Source organism: Haliotis rubra, unplaced genomic scaffold (genome assembly GCF_003918875.1).
Source record: "Haliotis rubra isolate DU_JTF1 unplaced genomic scaffold, ASM391887v1 Scf102, whole genome shotgun sequence".
In the NCBI taxonomy this organism is placed as follows: domain Eukaryota; kingdom Metazoa; phylum Mollusca; class Gastropoda; order Lepetellida; family Haliotidae; genus Haliotis; species Haliotis rubra.
The window spans coordinates 1,701,252-1,723,104 of NW_025764915.1; the positions used below are offsets into that span (position 1 = coordinate 1,701,252).

General features: G+C 43.3%; 1 protein-coding gene across 1 annotated transcript in view; it reads right to left on the reverse strand.

Moving 5' to 3' along the window:
- Nucleotides 1-21,853, reverse strand: part of LOC124270382 (exosome RNA helicase MTR4-like) — a 45,622-nt gene that overhangs the window by 12,266 nt on the left and 11,503 nt on the right. The window contains 14 exon segments of the mRNA XM_046705421.1: nt 276-426; nt 9,823-9,948; nt 10,556-10,657; nt 14,041-14,151; nt 14,672-14,751; nt 15,661-15,795; nt 16,762-16,864; nt 17,407-17,505; nt 18,341-18,465; nt 18,674-18,764; nt 18,851-19,025; nt 19,111-19,286; nt 21,262-21,334; nt 21,500-21,604. Of these exon segments, the coding sequence (XP_046561377.1) occupies nt 276-426; nt 9,823-9,948; nt 10,556-10,657; nt 14,041-14,151; nt 14,672-14,751; nt 15,661-15,795; nt 16,762-16,864; nt 17,407-17,505; nt 18,341-18,465; nt 18,674-18,764; nt 18,851-19,025; nt 19,111-19,286; nt 21,262-21,334; nt 21,500-21,604 (1,652 nt within the window).

Here is a 21,853-nt window from a genome sequence, read left to right on the forward strand (position 1 = left end):
AACATAGATAGTAACACATAGCAAAAAATGAAGGATAGAGATCAGACAACAATTAGAGTCCTACAAACTTCATTTAATAAATTTAAAGGACGATCCAGAAAGAAACCATCAATCTCAGTATTTGCAACAAATGGCTTTTTCCTGAATTGGTGCTGTTAACTGTAGAGGTAGATTTGAACCTAAAAGGTCAGCCCTCCTAATTAGCAGCTACAGTTAGCAAAAGCCCAGCACTATTATATGATCGTAAAGCCTGTAACATATCTGTATGAACGTACTCTCCACAAGGTCAGGGATGGCGGCATAGTTCTGGAACTGGTAGAAGGATCTCTCCAGCATGTACTCTGGGTTGATCTCCTCCACCCGCAGCAGGTTGAGCACCATGTTGTACGTCAGGTGGAAGGCGCTGTTCAGGGGATCAGGCAGGCCCTGCGTAGGGGGAGGAGGAGGTATGTTCAAGTATGTTCTCTTCATTTTGTACTGACTACTATTTGATGCTGCAATGTTTTAATTTGTAATACTTCTAAAAACACATCAAATATTTATTCATCTGATTCTTGAATGCCAGTGCTTATTTTGAATGAAATTGAAAATTTTAATATAAATTGTATATTTATATACTTATCCTATCTCACGACTTGCACCTCTCTCTCTCGCTTCTCGACTTTTAGTGGAATGACTGCAAACTTTTTCCATAGGCCTCCTTGTCCATTCGCCCGTGCACTACATGCTGCTCTCCTTAATTAGCTTCCTAGTTCCTAATGAAGCTTGCAGTATGCTCCACTAATTGCCCATGTGACTACCTTGAATGATCATTCTCATCTTGGAGCCAACGTTGTAATCAGGGTAGTGGGGAGGCCGAGCGAGCATCCATCGCGTGAGATAGGATAAGTATATAAACATACAATTTATATTAAAATTTTCAAATTTCTAAACTTATCCTATCTCACGACTTGCACTTATCCCACGGTTGGATGGCGGGCCGCAGATTACCCTACTGTCTGGACAGTGCGAACAGCTGGTCTCGGAGCTGTGTGGACTGGTGACAACCGTAGATAATAATGTACAAGGGAGGCCTGTTACGCCTGCACGCAACTCCTATGCTTGTAGTGGAGAGACTCCCAGGGAGATGGGTGCTCCTGAGCGATGTGGTGTTCGGCCGCAACCTTGTACAAGACAAGGGACGCAACTCGGCAAGTAGGCCTCGCCTCCGAAATGGTCCGAACTGGTGTAGTCCCTGGACATCTGTGACAGACAGGTCTCGCAGGTAATGTGAAGAGAAGACTCTATCAGAATGCCAGAAGCAACCTTCCATGATAGCGGTCAAGGAGCAGTTACTATGGAGGGCCATCGTCGAGGCTAGTGCACGAGTCTCATGAGGATTGGAAGCGGCTGGAGGAGGCAACCCTGCAAAGGTGTAGGCTCGCAGGATCGTGGCACGCATCCAGAAGGCCAATGTGCTCCCGGAAACCTCAGTTCTTGAAGCGGTCGACAAGGGCATGAAGTGGCGCTTTCGTAGCCATCAACGATCCTTGGAGGCAGCAAGGTAAACGTGTAGAGCCCTAACAGGGCAGAGTGTCAAATCTTCATTATCATCAGGCCCAAGAATGGTGGACAACAGGGGAATGGTAAACATCCGTCCGGTTGCCTTGGCAGTTGTTTTTTCGCAATGAAGTCCCAGCTGAGACCCAGGAAAGCCTTGCCATGCTTCTTCCGCTTGAACCACACCCGATGGACATCAAGCGCTTGCAGTTCAGATATACAAGCAGCGGTAGCCAAAGCTACCAGGAAGAATGTCTTGAATGTCCTTGTTCAAAGTCCTTGTCTTCTAAAGGTTCATAGTCTGTAGAAATCATATGACGAAGGGCGACGGACAGAATCAAGGCCCGAGGTCTGAACTTCCTGGACTGGTAAGAGAGTCTATCGGAGCGTAGTAGACTCTGCAACTCGGGAACAGTGGAAATCTTCATGCCCGTGGTGGTAGCCAAAACCGAGTTAATGGCGGCTAAGTAGGTAGCTAACGTAGTACCCTTGAATTTCTTAGTAGTGCGGAGATGGAAGTGGGAGATGCAATTCCCCTAACCTTGCAATAGTCTTCAAACTTCTTCCACTTGTTGTCGTACAAGGAACTGGTCGAAGTACGATGCGATGAAGTGATAGCCGTGGCCACTCGGCGAGAGTAGCCCTTAGCTATGAGAGATCTCTGAAGATGTGCCAAACGTGTAGATTGAGGGTCTGAGGTGACCCGTGGCGCAATTCTGAGTGAGGGTGAAGAAGTAGGTCGTCCCGGTTGGGAAGCGGTACTGGGTTTGGCTCTGCCAGGCTTCTTAGGTTGACGAACCAACTTCTTGCTGGCCAGAAAGGTGCGACCAAAAGCAGTAGTATGTTGCTGATGGCCAATAGTTTCTGTATTACTTTTGGTAGCAAGCTGGAGGGGGGAACGCATAGGCATTGAGACCCTCCCATGATATTGCCAGCGCGTCGAGGTCCCAAGCCATGGGTCTTGGATTGGTGATACGAACTTTGGAAGTTGGTTGTTGAACCTTGTGGCGAACAGATCTATTTGAGGCCGTGATAAAGGGGTAGATCGACTGAAAGATCTGGGGCAGTAGCTTCCACTTTGTCGGGGACGGTCAGTTGGACCGGGACAAGGCACATTTTTAACCCCGGGAATGTGTCTGGCTCTGGTAACGATGTTGAGTGAGTCGATGAGATGGAAGAACCTGATCATAGCGGAACATTGTAAGAGACTGTAGGCATATTAGTGGTGTCAGAACAATGATCACCCGAATGTCGGTTAGAGGAACTGTATCGAGATTTCGACCTGGTAAGTACCGAAATAGGTTGGTAAGCCAGTGATCTGGATTCCCTAGCATGGCTAGGTGATCCAGTATGATATAAAGAACTAGTCCGGGTTGCTGTAGTTCTAGTTGGTGATCTGGTTCTGATTGGAGCTCTGGTTCGACCATCTGAATAGAATCGGCCATGAGATGTGGATCTTTACTGTGATCCTGATTGGTCAATGGCTCTGTAAGGTGATATAGATCGTATAGGTGACCTTGGTCGGTAAGATGATATGGATTTGTAAAGTGATCTGGATCGATTCAATGCACTAACTGGAAACTGTGATCATGATCTGCATCTATAAGGTGATCTGGTTTGCAGTTGCGATCTAACTTGATTTGGTGATCTGGATCGGCTAGGTGATCTACTTCAATGTTGTGATCTGGATCGGTTAGGTGATCTAGAAGGGTCCGGTGATCTGATTTGAAGTTGTGATCTGGATCCATTCGGTGATCTGGATGGGTCCGGTGATCTACTTCGATGTTGTGATCTGGATCGGTTCGGTGATCTGGATCGGCTAGGTGGTCTGGATCAGTTCGGTGATCTGATTCGAAGTTTCGATCTGGATCGGCACAGTGATCTAGATCGGGTTTGTGATGGTGATCTGGATCGTGAAGGTGATCTAGATCTTTGTGGTGATCTGGAATGATGTGGCGATCTGGATCAGCGATTAGGTGACGAAACCTGAAGTGTTGATTCGTGATGACAGTCAAGGGGATATGTACAGATGATAGTGTCGATCTAAGGTCCCCTGGTAGTGTAGATGGGACAGGCAACGATGGATTATCGATCACAACCACCCGCGAGTTATCTGACGCTGTGGAAGGAGGTGATTGATGCGCACGTAATAGGTGCCGAACGTGCTCAGATAAGTAAGAATCTGATGAAGCGTCCATAAAATCCTCTTAAAAAACAGACGTCGCTCTTTTGTGTGAAGGTACGATTTTCTGTTGCTGTAACTTGATACGCTTGGCGGAGTGTGATCAGATTCTGTTGATTCCCTGTCCCTATCGGCGATTCTCCAGGAGCAAACACGAAGGTAGGCCTTAAAATCCTCATCTTTTAGTGAATTACACTTTCTACATCGTTTGTTCCAGTTACATTGTCCAGTACAGTCACTGCAAGATGAGTGGGGGTCGAGGGACGAATAATTCGTCTTGCATTGACCACAAACTTTCCATTTCCTTGACTGATTATCTGTTTTCCCCATGATGTTAGGGTGAAATAATGTCCCTATTATACAGCACGTCCACACAGTCGTGCGACAAAAAAGAGAATGATCATTCAAGGTAGGCATGTGGGCAATTAGTGGAGCATGCTGCAAGCTTCATTAGGATATAGGAAGCTAATTAAGGAGAGCAGCATGGAGTGCACGGGCGAATGGACAAGGAGGCCCATGGAAAAAAGTTTGCAGTCAAAGCGAAAGAGAGAGGTGCAAGTCGTGAGATGGGATAAGGTTAAAAATTACACTCTCTGCTGAATCTTTGAACGATGATAACAATAAGCATTTATTTAAATTCCTTTCAGTAATTTTCTCAGTCAAGATTGCAGTAGTTTTAATATGTGTCAATTTGTGTTAGAGTTACATATGGAATGGCATCCCTGTCTACTGCAGAGTTCACTGGACTCCACCATGGACCCTGTAGCTCAGAAAGTGACATTAAAACTTATACAAACCTGTAGAGGTTATGAATTCTTTGAAGAAAGTCTTCCTTGGGGTACATATAAACATTAAAATGTCCATTTTAAATCCTAAGACAGTTGTTACTATATTTTTCAATAAAATATTTACAAACAAAAAACTCGTTTTGTCTTGTGAGACCACCCCTACAGGGCCCCACCGGACCCCCTACAGCCAAGAGCAGGTAACTCTCGCCGTCTACCTCGTACCTCACTTTTCATGCTGAACGTATCAGACAGAATGAGGGGAGGCGGGTGGCCGTACCCCAAGGAGGACTTTCTTCAAAGAATTCATAACCTCTACAGGTTTGTATAATTCTTTTTCAGAAGAAGTCCTCCTTGGGGTACATATAAGCATAAGACAGACTCCCAAAGATATTTGAGACGGGAGTGGCATTCTGTCTGGCAACAAATAAACCTGTGGTGGAGTGAAATCTACAACCGATACGGAAATAGAAAAAACACACTTACCGAGCCACCTGACCGCTGATGTCAATCAGGCGGGGGCGTGGCTAGGGCGGAAAATAGAGAGCCCAAGCTAATACGTCAATTGGCTCAAATCAATTATGACATAAAACCCCACCCCTAACCACTACAATGGAAAGGAATGTATGGGGACATGCCGAAACAACTCCAAGCCTTAATAGCCCGAACCAGAGAAGCGTGGCGAGAGGTATAAGGGAAGGAAAAGCGTAAAAAACGTTTAAAAGCCAATAACCCAGGAGTCGAGCTAATAAGTACTGCAAACTAATGCTCGAATGCACCCCTCCTGTTTGGAAGAAGGCTTGCCGGGACCTCGATAAAACCCGGCGTGTCAAGTCGGTAATGGCGAATGAAGGCGTTCTGCCGGCTCCAAAGAGCGACAGAACCGATCTCTTCATTGAGCAGTGCCGCTGTGTATTGTCAATAAAGCGGCATCTGCCCTGCCCAGTCTGCCTTCAACCCCCCGGGGGAAGGTAAACCTTAGCATTGTAACCGAACAATTACGGAAACAAGCCAACGAGATAAAGTCCGCTTGCTAGCAGACTCCCCAGTCTTCCCGCCACCAAACAGAACACATGGGTCCCCGTACGGATCCCTTTCGTTCGTTTCGTTATAGTCACTCCAACGGGTGAGCAATCGAAAGATCGGTCCCCGGTGTGGAAGGCTGGGTAAGGTGTGGAAGTTCGTTATGAGCAGTCACGTGGAAAGCAATATCTACAACCGATACGGAAATAGAAAAAACACACTTACCGAGCCACCTGACCGCTGATGTCAATCAGGCGGGGGCGTGGCTAGGGCGGGAAATAGAACCAACGGGAAATAGAACTCACTCCAACGGGTGAGCAATCGAAAGATCGGTCCCCGGTGTGGAAGGCTGGGTAAGGGGTGGAAGTTCGTTATGAGCAGTCACGTGGAAAGCAATATCTAACTGAGAGTGGTAGGTATCCGGGATGCGAATACGGACATGATCAGTATAAAATACTGTCAGTGTCGGGTCAGTGGGTATCGCATGGATGTACCCGACCCTTCTACCAGAGCTCACCACCACAAGTAAAGCCGTCTTCCACATCAACAAGTGAAGTGAGAGAGACGATATACTTGAAAAGTCAGGGCCAGACAGCCAATTGAGAATAATTGGCAATTTCAAGGTGGGCTCAGTCGCCGCCGAGGCGGTCGAACCCTGTTCATGCCAGCTACGAAGCGATGTACGAGAGGGTGCTGCCTAGGCAGAACACCATCGAATGAGGTGTGAAACGTGGAAAAAGCCATGACTACCCGGGAATGGTGGAGGTCATAAGCCTCTCAACCAAAACGAGATTATAGTAACTCCAATATCCGAACTAAATCCGCAGAATAGGGATTCTGAAATCACCCTATCTGCACACCAGGGATGTATCTGGCTGGACTGAGAGCGACGGTGTCTCCAGGGTGAATCCCTCAGAGAGACGCCTGACATCTGTCCATCTGACTGCATGAGGTTGACAATTCGGCACAGTTTCGTAAGAGTGACCAACACTGATCGTGAGGTTCCCAGACTCAACTGTTATTCTAAAACCCCGATGAGCCAGTCGCCTAGGTACGGGTGACAACACCGGCACTAGCTGCGATCTGGCTATCTGGGCTGTAATAAACCTCAATTTGGTGAACACCCTTGGCGCCGTAATGTAGCCTAAGGGGAGCACACGAAACTGGTAGCACGTCCCGTCGAACAAGAACCGAAGGTAAATCTTGAAATCAGGGTGCAATAGACAAGGAGGTACGCGACCTCGAGGTCGATTGACGTGCGCCAATCCCCTGTCTCGACAGATGAGTTCACAAAGCTCGGTGTCTCCATCTTGAAGGACAGTACCTCTATTAACTTGTTCGGCTCTCAGATGAGAATGGGTCTGAACATTCCATTCTTAATGGCAACAAGGAAATAAATGGAGTCAAACCCCACATTTTCCTGACCATTGGAAACCACCTCGATGGTTGCCTTGCCCAGCAGAGACTGGATCTAGGCACGGAGTATTTTCGCCCTCCCCCGGGAAGCAGACACTGGCGTGTCACACTTCTACCGGGGTTGTAGCAGAATACAGTAAACCACTGCAGTCGGCAACATAACTTTTGTCGGTGCCTTGGCACCTGAGGGATTAACGAGAAGCTCGACAGACTTCCGTATTCCTCGAAACAGTCCCGGGCGCCATAGGCCCATAACCGCACTCATCATTTGGCTGGCACAGATACAATGCAGTCCCTAGCCAGATGAGAGTTGACCTTCATCAGATGCCACCCTGAGTCGCCGATGAAAAATCACCGGCACTCTTTCCCCTTTCCACCAGCTCCCTCAGCGGAGCTGAGAGATCCGCCGAGGGGAGCATACAACGGGGAAACAACGGCAGACTGATGGTAGAGTGTGAGGCCCTGTCCCGGATGCCCTGCTGGAAGCAGACTTCCCTCCGGGAGGCGAACTCTAACGGTTCGGGTATTCAACACGGACAACACCTAAGGCAACACAGCCGCGATTCTATCTCGCACTTGCCTCAGGAACGAACCTACTCAGTATTAAGTTCAAAGTAGCGAAAAGAGCCGAAGCTCAAATCGACTTGTGCACTGTACGAGCCTGAACCCCGGTTCCCGAGGCACATGGCAGTAGCCTGATAAATCAGGGTATCCCAGGCACTCAGACAGAACTTGGGAGTGTCGAGGTGACCGACACTCCCGGCACACTCGATAGCTTCTTGGTCAAGGCGTCGATAGACATCAGGCCGAGACCTGAACTACCGGCGCCGGGAAACTGCACCCTACCAGTGCCGAAGCCCGGGTCGGTGCTACTCACGGGTTCAGAGCATCCGCGGAGCCAAAGCTCGACAGTTCTAGGCCGAAACCCCGATCCCAAGACACGTAGGAGTAGCCTGATAAATCAGGGTTCCCCCAGTACTGTCTCCAAAAGCGCACTGAGCATATAGTCAAATATAGCCTATAGCACTATATAAATACCCATACATATACATATATAATATATATATAAGTGCTCGGGTCGGCAGTTCAAGTTCGAACCCCGATCCCGAAACACCTGGGAGTAGCCTGACAATGCAGGGTTCCCCTGGTGTACACGGGTAGACCTCGAAGCGTCGAGGTGATCGGCAGCTCCGTCATGCTCAATAGCCTCCTGGCCTGGGCGTCAATAGTCGGTGCTAGTCCCCAGGTTCAGAACGTCCCCTGAACGTCCCCTGATCTGGGTCCGATCGTCCCCGGGAGGTCGGACCCTTCCCGGAGCCAGAGCTCTGGTTGGGACCTCCCCCAAAAGATGCGCTGGTGTAATCACTACCCGTAGACCGGGTACCAATCTCCTCTCGGAGTCTGGAAATCAAGTCTGAGATAACAGCATGCTGAGACGATCTCCGCTGCTGCTATAAGTAAGAAAGCAATCGTTAGTGTAGCAACATTGTTTGTGGGGGAGGAGTAGGTGTGGGGACGATAAAGGGATTTCCTTAGAAACCCTTCATCAAAATTATCCCCCGCCTGAAGCAGATTAGTGAAAAACATAAAATCTGCGTGCCTGAAAGAATGTGCGTGAGGCGCAGAAACCCAGGCAAAAAAACCAAACAAACACAACCTTGGCCACTATGAGCCACGTTGTGTATAAACGTATGAAATGTGTATGTGTAACATAACACAACATAACGTAACAGGAATATTGACGCAAGGGCTCTTATTATGAACATCCTTGATTGTCATGAGCGTCCTCGGGTAAACACCGGAGGCACACCTTATGACCATCCTGTGGCGGTAGTGTGCACAGGGCTTAAACTGCAACAAACAGAACCGCGCCAGTGTTACTAGCAGGAACTGTGAAGCAGCAAACATATAAACACAAGTAAATAGCAATAAATAAAACGCAGAGGCGATATTTAAATGCTACAAGCTACAGCCATTTAAATACTAAACATACAATGCAAAGTAGAAACAAGAAAAAATTGTGTCCAGGGACACGGATGCCCCCGCTGACATTCATAAGACATATAAAGATCAATAATTGAACAAAATTCATGAACAAGTTCAATAAACATCTATGCAACTATGAGATGCACACCTTTCGAGTCCCAATGAAACACATGTATAAGCTTAATCAATTCTGTCGAGCAGTTTTTGTGGAGAAGTGGATAGACTTAATCCCCTATTTCACTATCATCAGAGAGAAATTCAACAAAATTTATCTAAGTTCAAATGTCTCTAAACATACAAAAAACTATAAAATACAAAAACAAAATATGAGATGCACACCTTTAGAGTCTCTATAAAAGACATATAGAGCTAAATGAGTTTTGTGCAGTGGTTTTTGAGGAGAAGATGAATGAGAATATCAACATATGAAGTCCATCTAACGCCCGTGCGTAAAGAAAGGAACCATACATACAGATTGAGACTCTTTTACACTCATCGTATTGGTATTGAAAAGTGAGGTACGAGGTAGACGGCGAGAGTTACCTGCTCTTGGCTGTAGGGGGTCCGGTGGAGCCCTGTAGGGGTGGTCTCACAAGACAAAACGAGTTTTTTGTTTTGTAAATATTTTATTGAAAAATATAGTAACAACTGTCGTAGGATTTAAAATGGACATTTTAATGCTTATATGTACCCCAAGGAGGACTTCTTCTGAAAGAGAATACGACAATCCAAAGTCTACATATTTGAAGTTGGTTGGTTTGTTGTTTAACGCAGCACCCAGCAATGTTCCAGCTATATGGCGTCACATATTTAAGTATATAAGCACTGTCAAATGTCGAGCTAAGATTGTTCTGGACTGGTACAGATACATATTACACAGCAGACTCCCACCTTGAGAAGTGTTTTGCCGACAGACGGACTCATCTTCTCGTCCACCATCAGGATGACAATTCCTCGCTCGTCCAACCCACGACGTCCAGCTCGACCACTCATCTGGATGTACTCACCAGACGTCACCTGGAAACAGTCATGGCAGAAATTCATCAGAATGAATTCTCTCTCTGAAGTAGTCACAAACGATTCCAATGGCTGTGAGATGACACACAATAGAGCGGAGCTACTTGGTTCTGACAGCCTAGTGGCATGGAAACTGCTATTTACTGTAAACATGCCATCAGTCTGTATTTCCCAAGATGTGCAGCACAGGTTATACTGATCATCAATTGGTAAGATAGCATGTATGTCTGTGTTAGTATTGTTGGATCACTTTTTTTTTACATGTTTTATAATCGTAGTGTTTACTTACACTAACGCAGAGGGTTGTGTCTCACAGACTGAACATAGTAAAATGATGGCTTGTGGTTATAATAATGCTGTCTATAAAAGGTTACTGACATATGTTACTGTTGATCACGTGAGAATCAACCCTACAATGGCTGTTTTTTAAGTGTCCAAAAATACGATGATATGTTGTACCATGCCACATTCAGCAAATTCATTTATTGACATTGTCAGCAATAATCCCCATCTTCAGGTTATGAACAGACGCAATCAACAAATCAGCAAGCCTGACCATTGGATCCATCACTGAGGCCCTTCCAAAGATATCGCTGCATTTCCTTACCCATCTGAAGTCCTTGCCATCAAACTTCCGGGCAGCTGTAAACAGTACGGTTCTGGCAGGCATGTTCAGTCCCATGGCAAATGTCTCTGTAGCAAACAGTGCCTGCAACAGAAAGTACTACATGATGTTCTACAGGGGAATTTGTCACAGAACAAGATCAGGCATCTTGTGTCCTGGCCAGTGGTGTTTAGTAACATGCATAGGGTTGCTGCTCCTATGGCACTGCTGTCTGCATGATTGTACAGCCATGTCATTTGGACCAATTCTGAGAAAGCTATAAAAGTTTAGATGCACATGTAGAATACCATCATTAAAAAAGAGTCATCAGAAGATGACATATCCCCTCGCCCCTACATCTTTGAAAGAACAAATCATCTGACAGTTACTTAAAGTCCAGCTTGATTTTAGACTAAGTGCAAATCGTTTCCATGGAAATCATGAAAAATAAAAATACCAAAAATCTGCAAATAGCAAAAGGCACCACTTTGGGATCTGCCTCACATATCTGCCAAGTTTTGCTGAAAGATATTAAGAAGTTTTTGCGTTGTGCTCCGGAAACAAAACCTACCCCTCCCTTTTGAGACTAAGTCCAAATTGTTTCCATGGAAACTGAAAAATAATAAATCACAAATATCTGCAAATAGCAAAGGCACCACTTTGGCATCTGCCTCACATATCTGCCAAGTTTTGCTGAAAGATATTCAGAAGTTTTCCAGTTGTGTTCGAAACTTAAACCCATCCCTTCCTTTTTGAGACTAAGTCCCATCCATGGAAACCGAGAAAAATTCCTTATTGCAAAATAGCAAAAGGCACTAAGATCTGCCCTATCATTTCCATGGAAACCGAGAAATAATAAAATCAAAATAATAAATCTGCCCTTCAAATATCTGCAAATGAGACTAAGTCAAATCATTTCCATGGAAACCTTGAGAAAATAATAAATCACAAAATATCTCGCACCACTTCAAGATCTGCCTCACATATCTGCCAAGTTTTGCTGAAAGATATAGAGAGGTTTTTGAGTTGTGCTCCGAAACGAAGCCTACCCCTCACTTTTGGGATTAAGTCCGAATCGTTTCCATGGAAACCGGGAAAAATAAAAATGCCAAAAATCTGCAAATAGCAAAAGGCACAACTTTAGGATCTGTTTGATATATCTACCAAGTTTTGTTGAAAAATATTATACGGTTTTTGAGTTGTGCTCCGGAAACGAAAGCAATCCTTACTTTTTGAGAGTAAGTCCAAAATGTTTCCATGGAAACTGGGAAAAATAAAAATGCCAAAAATCTGCAAATAGCAAAAGGCACCACTTAAGGTTCTGTTTCATACATCTACCAAGTTTTGTAGAAAAATATTGAACGGTTCTTGAGTTATGCTCCGGAAACGAAGCCCACCCCTCACTTTTGGGATTAAGTCCGAATCGTTTCCATGGAAACCGGGAAAAATAAAAATGCCAAAATATGCAAATAGCAAAAGGCACCACTTAAGGTTCTGTTTGATATATCTACCAAGTCTTGTTCAAAAATATTAAACGGTTCTTGAGTTATGCCCGAAACGGCTTCCACCCCCTCACTTTGGGGACTAAGTCCGAATCGTTTCCATGGAAACCGGAAAAATAAAAATGCCAAAAATCTGCAAATAGCAAAAGGCACAACTTTAGGATCTGTTTGATATATCTACCAAGTTTTGTTGAAAATATTGAATGGTTCTTGAGTTATGCTCCGAAACGAAAAGCAATCCTTACTTTTTGAGACTAAGTCCAAAATGTTTCCATGGAAACCGGGAAAATAAAAAATGACAAAAAATCTGCAAATAGCAAAAGGCATCACTCATGGTTCTGTTTGATATATCTACCAACTTTTGTTGAAAAATATTGAACGGTTCTTGAGTTATGCTCTCGAAACGGCCCACCCTCACTTTTGGGACTAAGTCCGAATTGTTTCCATGGAAACCGGGAAAAATAAAAATGCCAAAAATCTGTAAATAGCAAAAGGCACCACTTTAGGATCTGTTTGATATATCTACCAAGTTTTGTTGAAAAATATTGAATGGTTCTTGAGTTATGCTCCGGAAACGAAGCCCACCCTTCTTTAAGACTAAGTCCAAAACGTTTCCATGGAAACCGAGAAAAATAAAAATGACAATTATCTGTAAATAGCAAAAGGCACCACCTTAGGTTATGTTTGACATATCTACCAATTTTGGTTAAAAAATATCGAACGGTCTTTGAGTTATGGTCCGGAAACAAAATGATTACGGACGGACGGACGGACGGACAGACGGACGAGGCGACGACTATATCCCACCGCATTATATGCCGGTGGGATAAAAATATCTCCAGGGCTGGCATTTCGGATTCAAGTGGTTCCTGCATTTTGAAATTACCTGCCCCTTGATTACTACGTGGCCTTATGTGCCTATCAGAATGTGAGTTGCAAACCAGCCTCAATGTTAAGTTGGCGATTTCAACAAGGTGGCCAGTCAAGTCTTGAGTTTATGAGAAATCTAATTTAAAAAACTGACTGACATGAAAAAGAAAGCACTGAAAAAACTCTTTCTGTTTGGATAGGATGTCATGTCCAGACAGTGGCTCTGGTTTCCACGTTATACGAGTTATCTCTGTTACCGTTTTATTGACATTTCATTGGTCAGTAAAATGTAAATGAAAATCAAGGGCAGGTAATTTCTGAACAACGGGAATGGATACCTGCATTACCGAACATGGGTGGCAAGTGTGTTTCTGTGTCCCAAATATCAGGAATGTTAGCAATAAAAATTGCAGTATGATTATCTATGTACTGTACAGACACACATGTGGGTAATAACCTCTCTAAAATATCATATATTTTCCCACTTTAGATAAATTAGAAAAGACTGTTGATTAGTTAACAGCCAATGCATATGAAACATTAAGATTCATGGGTAGTTTGAATCCATCTGACCCTGTTCCAGTGGGTAGTATGGATGACCTTGACAGTCTGCAACCTTTGACATTGAAATCCAAATCACTTGAATAATTCAACTAATATCATTATTAACAGTTCTTTTTCCCAAAATAATTTGAGAATATGCTATTTCTTATCTATGAGGTGGCAAATGATTGGAATTATTTGAAATAACAAGTCCCAAAGAACATAGGTTTTAAGCTCCCAGGAGTTATGCCCCCTGACTATCCATCAATGATGTTCGTCTGCCAAAGCAATCATGTTGAAACACTTTGTGACCGATACCATGGCAGAAGTAGAAGCGAAATGGATGAAAAGGGTTCAGAAAAACATGCATGAAACACCTAAAACATCTCAAGGGTAATACATTTGTTGTAACACTGACATTTGGGTCGTTAGTGATGGTATGGCCTCTGTAAATAAGATACTGGTCAAACATTGCATTTATGTACACAGCTTAAAATTAGTTCCTCATTTACATATTTATTGGATTGTAAAAAAACATGTCTGCTCAAGCAATGACACTGTAGAGTACGTTACCTTGATGAGACCTTCTGAGAAGAGAATTTCAATGGTTTCTTTCAGCAAGGGAAGTAACCCTGAGTGATGGATCCCAACACCTTTCTTCAGAAGTGGCAGCACATTCTCCACCTGGTTGAGAAATATGTCCACATTATATATATATTGGCTAGATATATATATACACACAAAAAACCCTGCTGATAATCAAAATCTTACACTCCATATGTCTCAATAAACTGTCACACACACCAATGCCTCAAGTTCATTCACTGTTAATCAGATGTAGTCAGCATTACACTCAGCTGATGTCTACATCTAAGAATAAAATAGCTCACAAATTTGATAAGATGGACTGACTGAGTTTGCTTTTATGCCGCTTTTAGCAATATTCCAGCAACATCACGGCGGGGGACACCAGAAATGGGCTTCACACATTGTACCCATGTGGGGATTCGAACCCGGGTCTTCGGCGTGACGAGCCAACGCTTTAACCATTAGGCTACCCCACCGCCCCTGATAAGATGGAAGTTAAGAGGACCTCTGCTGAAAATCTACAAGAGTTTATGATGTGATGAAAAGAAATTTTGAGATTTAGACAACAGAAGCAAACAACAGTTGCCACATACATGTATGAATGTAAAATTTGTACCTGTGGTAGTTTCTTGTCTTCATCAGAGAGCGAGTCTATTGCATTGTTAAACACTTCCTCCACCAAACCCTTTTCCTCTTCTGTAATACAGCATTATGACAAATACATAAAGCATGAAAAACACACAGTCTCACAAACATCAGACCTTAGTTCATCATACTTCTGGAACAAAAATCTGAGAACTTTCAATTATTGAGAATGACGTTTCATGAACTCCGACCATCAAAAAGACGAACAACATGACGACAACAGGCAATCAGACAATCAGCTTCCTGAAGTTAAACAGCTCTTGTCTCACACTGGCTGGCAAGTTCCATTCCGAATTCACCTTGACAAAATACCACTTTAAAATTTGAAAACAGAACAAAGAAACATTTTTGAATGTCTAATAGAGGTTGAGATTGTATGGCACTACTGTCCAGGGTCCACAGAAAGTCTCATCTGTTCCAAATGTTTACCACATGAAAGTGAGAGACACATGGAATTAGTGACACGAAGCATACCAAACATACTTGCATTGTACATCCAAGACGGTAACTGCCACTTGTCTTGTGGTCTGAGTTGGCCGCAATTAGGACCCCATTGCAGGGGTCGGCTAATGTAGGAAACATTCCAAGTTTGACACTGATTTTAAGGGTCAAGTTAGGGGGTCGGCTTGTCTATGGTAATATACGGTAACTATCATTTGGGATGCTGAGTTAACTTTGTCAAGGTTGAATGTTTACAAGACACATTCTGTCACTTTCTCAGCCTGGTAAACAATGCCTTGATGAAAGGTTGTTGTTGACAAGACCTGAAATAGGACGTTTTCAGGTCTTTGTTTTGTGTCTAAAATCTAAAAACTAAGACCTGATTCTACTGATGTTGTCCCAACACTAAAGGCATAGGCCACCAACATACTCATGTTCTGCCTATATTTTATCAGCTTTCACTAGCTAAAGTACAATGTATTTCTTCCTGGTTCATGAGACCACATCCTGTGTACAGACCTGTGTTGAAGTCTAGTTTGGCCATTTGCATTGCGTATGCTTCACAGTCCTTCCGGCTGAAACTGAACACAATGACTGGGGCAAAGCTTCTCTCCATGATCATCTTGACGATCTTGAAGCAGTTGGACTCGTGACCTGCAACAGTTGCCCATCATGAACGATGTAAGTACACTCCATGTCAAGTTCCATGAATGACGTACGATGACATAATTGTATTATGGGAGAGAGAGAACGGAGGCAATCATGAGGGACTGTACAACTCGTCAAGAAGTCAGTGATTAGATTAATCAACTGTCCATTATAAACAAGCATCTATTATTAAGAGATATAAATTAACTTATACTGTATATGAAGCTCTTTGTGATTTCAAACAAGCGGGTTGTTGTGAATGAGATGATTGAGTGTTAGTGACTATTAAGCTTCATGATGTACTGGTGAATAAAATCTTAATGAATAAATAAAAATACTGCTGTATTATTTCTTTCGAGTCGTTTCACGGTAATCTGTTTTGTATCAAACCATGTCATGTGACCAATTTCCATGGCGGCCACAACACACATTGCTGTTTTTTGACGGTCAGTAGTAGCCTCTGTTTGGGAGCTAATTAAACGGCAATGGGTTTGGCTCATTATTTAATTATGTTTTGGAAATCCATTACAGCGACAGTTAAGTATGATCAGTGCGTCATTTTAAAGATTCCGTTGATTTCTGTCTTCAAAGCGTGATGTGTTATGGTAACAACTCAGAGGTGTATCAGGCGTGGCTAGACTGAATGAATGACAGGTTTATTAAGCGGTGTATAAATTTTCGGCTAAAATGTTTTCTTGTGGCGAAAATAAAAAAGTGTTCCACCTTCTTGAGAAATATATTACGTTTACAGTACCTTATCCTGACGCATATGCTAAAATACACCTAATAGTTCCGTTATCTAGGGGTAAAGTTTGGGGTAAAATTGTAGAAATCTCATTTTTGAGCATGTATATTATGTTTCTGTGTAAGGTACAGTTAAAACCTCTGAGTGTTGTTAAGATTAACCTGTATTCCTGTTGATCAAACCTAAAACATGTATGCCATTGGGAGATAACTCTATTTTGTACTCACTCTTGGAGCCACCTTTTCGTCCCCGCTGATCTCCCTTGGCAGCATCTCCTGCATCTTTCAGTACACCCATCGCAGTGTTGAAGTTCTCCTCTCGAAAATCTCCCTGAAACATTTCATTCAGTAACACAACGATTGATGGGTCATCACTCACTGCAGGGGAGTCAATATCAACATGATGTACCAACAGAATATACATTGATGGAAGGAAGATACAAACTACATGTCTCCATGAACTCTAGAGGGACTCGAAGATCAAACAGCGTCATGTCCATCATGACAAATAACTGAATATGAAACAGGCTGTCTGCAACACAAGCAATATATCATATGCCCAGTCTCGATCACATTAATCTGTTCCACTAGGCTGAGAAACACAACAATTTCAGGCTTGACAAGTTTATAAGACCAACACAATAAGCATAATAACTGACTGACTGAGTTTGGTTTTACGCCGCTTTTAGCAATATTCCAGCAACATCACGGCGGGGGACACCAGAAATGGGCTTCACACATTGTACCCATGTGGGGATTCCAACCCGGGTCTTCGGCGTGACGAGTCAACGCTTTAACCATTAGGCTACCCCACCGCCCCATAAGCATAATAAAACAGTAGATGAGTGTGAAGGGTCCAAGGGAGTTACTCACGTTTTCATCCACAACGAGATGTAGCCCATCCCCGCCTGCAGGGAAGATGTAGTGCTGGAGTGGGATGGGTCGGTAGTCGGTGTACACAACGTGGCATGGCTGCAACAGTGTACAAACATGTCTCTACCTCAACACCAGCAACAGGTCAACTCAGGTCATGTAACTTATATAATTTCATAATCCAAACATCATTGAGGTCACTGATAACCTGACTACTGCAAGGTCAAGCTTAGGGTAGAGGCTTAAACCAACTTTGTTTGATCAGAGCATATAGGGACACAGTATACTGACTCTGTGTTAACCAGTCCTTGTTTGGAGCCTTAAAGCCCTTGAGTTCTCAATACTGCTCTCAGACATGATGTTTGAGAATAAATGTCCACATATGAACAGGCATTTATTATGATAAAAAAACCACTGTTCTCTTCTCCTGTTGGCACAGCTTGTCTTAGATTGTCTGGCCAGGCACAGTGACTTGGTCGAAATCTTGTCATACTATACGGATAGATGTTGCTCTTAATGTCAACCACTGGCCCAAATTCCTCAAGAACTTCAAGTCACAGCCGATATACTGTGTGGGTTACATCAGGATGAGTGAGTGAGTGATTGACTTTTATTTACCTCAACCTTAACTAATATTCGAGTCATGTAATGAGCGAGTGAGTGAGTTTGGTTTTACGCCGCTTTTAGCAATATTCCAGCAATATCATGGCGGGGGACACCAGAAATGGGCTTCACACATTGTCCCCATGTGGGGAATTGAACCCGGGTCTTCGGCGGGATGAGCGAATGCTTTACCCACCGCCCCGAGTCACATAACAACAGGGATACAAAATACAACGTTCACAGGCTGAAAAGAACTAACTTGTGTCTTTGCTGTTATGAACAAAGCCCACCACTGTCTATTCCCTGGTGAAACAAGGGTAGTGTACAATACCTGTTTGTGTAAGTGGCAGATCCACTCAGCAAACTGACGGGCATTGGGAATGGTTGCTGACAGGAACACATAGTGGACGTTGTCAGGCAGCAAGATAATGGTTTCTTCCCAGACTACACCTCTCTCTGACAGACACAGCAAACACAACATCGTTCAAATATATCAATAGCAAAATATGTGACACAAATTACAGAGCACAAGATCAAATGAAAAATGTCAAACTATGCTGAGCCCATATCATGCATTCTACTCAGGCAAACACAAGGAGAAGTGATCATATTCATGAGATAACACTTCTTGAAGGATTAGGCAAGCAGTGTTATCTCCTCTTACCTTTGTCTCTCATGTAATGAATCTCGTCAAATATAACCCAGGCTACCTCTCGCATCACCTCAGATCCACGATACAACATGCTTCTCAAAATCTGAAAGCAAGGTAGGTTATTAATCAGTTTCATCATCAGGGCAAATGTGAAATGACTTATGAATGATCAAAGCAAGGGCTTCCTACCTCTGTAGTCATGACGAGGCAGCTAGCAGTGGGGTTGATGGTGACGTCTCCAGTCATCAGCCCCACGTCCTGAAACTCTTCAAATAGCTCTCTGTATTTCTGATTACTCAAAGCCTTGATAGGTGTAGTGTAGATGACTCTCTGCTTCACCTGTAGCGACATGGCGATAGCATACCTGGAGACAATAATGAAGCCACATCACTTCAGAGGTCAAGTTGACATGCATAACATATGCTAGATACATGTACACAAGACATTGCACAGCTACGACAGTCTTTCCAGCTGATGTGTGAGCTGACACCAACACAGACTGGTTGTTCTCAAGACACAGAAGGGCCTCCTTTTGAAACGGATCCAGGATAAAGGGGAAGTCTTTAGCAGCCTTCTTCTGTGAGGGTTTGAGGGGCACAAACTCTTCATCGGGGGGCACTGCCACCTGGAAAAATCAAGCAATTCTTGTCACATTTTTACTCCCAAAAGCTAGTAACCAGCACCTCTAACAGTTACATGTCCGCATTTGTAAATATAAGCTTGTTGGATAATGGCCATAAGATAACCTAGGTCAGTGGGAGGACTTTAGGTCTGTATTGTATTTTACTGTGTTGGTCAGTGGGAGGACTTTAGGTCTGTATTGTATTTTACTGTGTTGGTCAGTGGGAGGACTTTTTACTGTGTTGGTCAGTGGGAGGACTTTAGGTCTGTATTGTATTTTACTGTGTGTTGGTCAGTGGGACGACTTTAGGTCTGTATTGTATTTTACTGTGTAGGTCAGTGGGACGACTTTAGGTCTGTATTGTATTTTACTGTGTTGGTCAGTGGGACGACTTTAGGTCTGTATTGTATTTTACTGTGTTGGTCAGTGGGAGGAATTTAGGTCTGTATTGTATTTTACTGTGTTGGTCAGTCAGTGGGATTTTACTGACTTTCAGTGGGTCTGTCTGTATTGTATTTTACTGTGTTGGTCAGTGGGAGGAATTTAGGTCTGTATTGTATTTTACTGTGTTGGTCAGTGGGAAGACTTTAAGTCTGTATTGTATTTTACTGTGTTGGTCAGTGGGACGACTTTAGGTCTGTATTGTATTTTACTGTGTTGGTCAGTGGGAGGACTTTAGGTCTGTATTGTATTTGACTGTGTTGGTCAGTGGGACGACTTTAGGTCTGTATTGTATTTTACTGTGTTGGTCAGTGGGAGGACTTTAGGTCTGTATTGTATTTTACTGTGTTGGTCAGTGGGAGGACTTTAGGTCTGTATTGTATTTTACTGTGTTGGTCAGTGGGAGGACTTTAGGTCTGTATTGTATTTTACTGTGTGGGAGGGTCAGTGGGAGGACTTTAGGTCTGTATTGTATTTTACTGTGTTGGTCAGTGGGAGGACTTTAGGTCTGTATTGTATTTTACTGTGTTGGTCAGTGGGAGACTTTACTTTTAGGTCTGTATTGTATTTTACTGTGTTTTACTGTCAGTGGGAGGACTTTAGGTCTGTATTGTATTTTACTGTGTAGGTCAGTGGGAGGACTTTAGGTCTGTATTGTATTTTACTGTGTTGGTCAGTGGGAGGACTTTAGGTCTGTATTGTATTTTACTGTGTTGGTCAGTGGGAGGACTTTAGGTCTGTATTGTATTTTACTGTGTAGGTCAGTGGGAGGACTTTAGGTCTGTATTGTATTTTACTGTGTTGGTCAGGTCTGTATTGTATTTTACTGTGTTGAGTGGGACTTTTTAGGTCTGTATTGTATTTTACTGTGTAGGTCAGTGGGAGGACTTTAGGTCTGTATTGTATTTTACTGTGTTGGTCAGTGGGAGGACTTTAGGTCTGTATTGTATTTTACTGTGTTGGTCAGTGGGAGGACTTTAGGTCTGTATTGTATTTTACTGTGTTGGTCAGTGGGACGACTTTAGGTCTGTATTGTATTTTACTGTGTTGGTCAGTGGGAGGACTTTAGGTCTGTATTGTATTTTTTGACTGTGTTGGTCAGTGGGAGGAATTTAGGTCTGTATTGTATTTTACTGTGTTGGTCAGTGGGAGACTTTAGGTCTGTATTTTAGGTCAGTGGGAGGACTTTAGGTCTGTATTGTATTTTACTGTGTTGGTCAGTGGGAGGACTTTAGGTCTGTATTGTATTTGACTATGTAGGTCAGTGGGACGACTTTAGGTCTGTATTGTATTTTACTGTGTTGGTCAGTGGGACGACTTTAGGTCTGTATTGTATTTTACTCAATCTCGTCTCAGTCCCATTTCATGTAACATTCTTTCAAGCCCTTCTCTCAAATACATGAAATGCTTTTTCAATACACACTCCACATATAACATACTCTCTTGCTGTTTCCATTGTCCTGTAAAATCTCCCCCCCTGCCCCCCCTCTCTCTCTCTCAAATATCAAAAGTTGAAGGTTCATTGTGTTCTTCTTACCTCATGCAAACAGGCCTCAACCGTTTCCACTCTGTGTACTTGGATTCGTGGCAGGACTTCTGTATTGGCATCACTATATACAAGACAATCACAAAATTAACTACACAACAGATTTCTCTATGTAACAACTCCATCATCAGTAACACCTTGTGTACAGTAACACACATGGGTATTTTACACACTTATCCAACAGTTGTTATAAGCGGGACCAGGTTGACAACAAAAAAGTTATACCCACCTAACACCATCTTCTGTTTTTTGCTTTTTTGACTCCTGGGATTCAAATTCAGTCCCTGCTGCCCTCTTAGTTTTTCCTACAATCTGTCGAAGGAGGTCTTCGGCTCTGCAGGAAACAAAATAATTAAACATTGATGGAGATGTAAGGCCAGCATAGGGCTCTGTAGTTCACCTGGCTCTAATCAACATGTATTATATGGAAAAAAAAGGACTCCAGTAGGCATGGTAAAAAGTGAGATTATCATACGTGTCCACAGTTTTAATCTGAGTGAGTGTTCACAACTGTTAGCAAAATACATCTATCAAAGTGAGTGAGTGAGTGAAGTGAGTGAGTGAGTGAGTGAGTGAGTGAGTG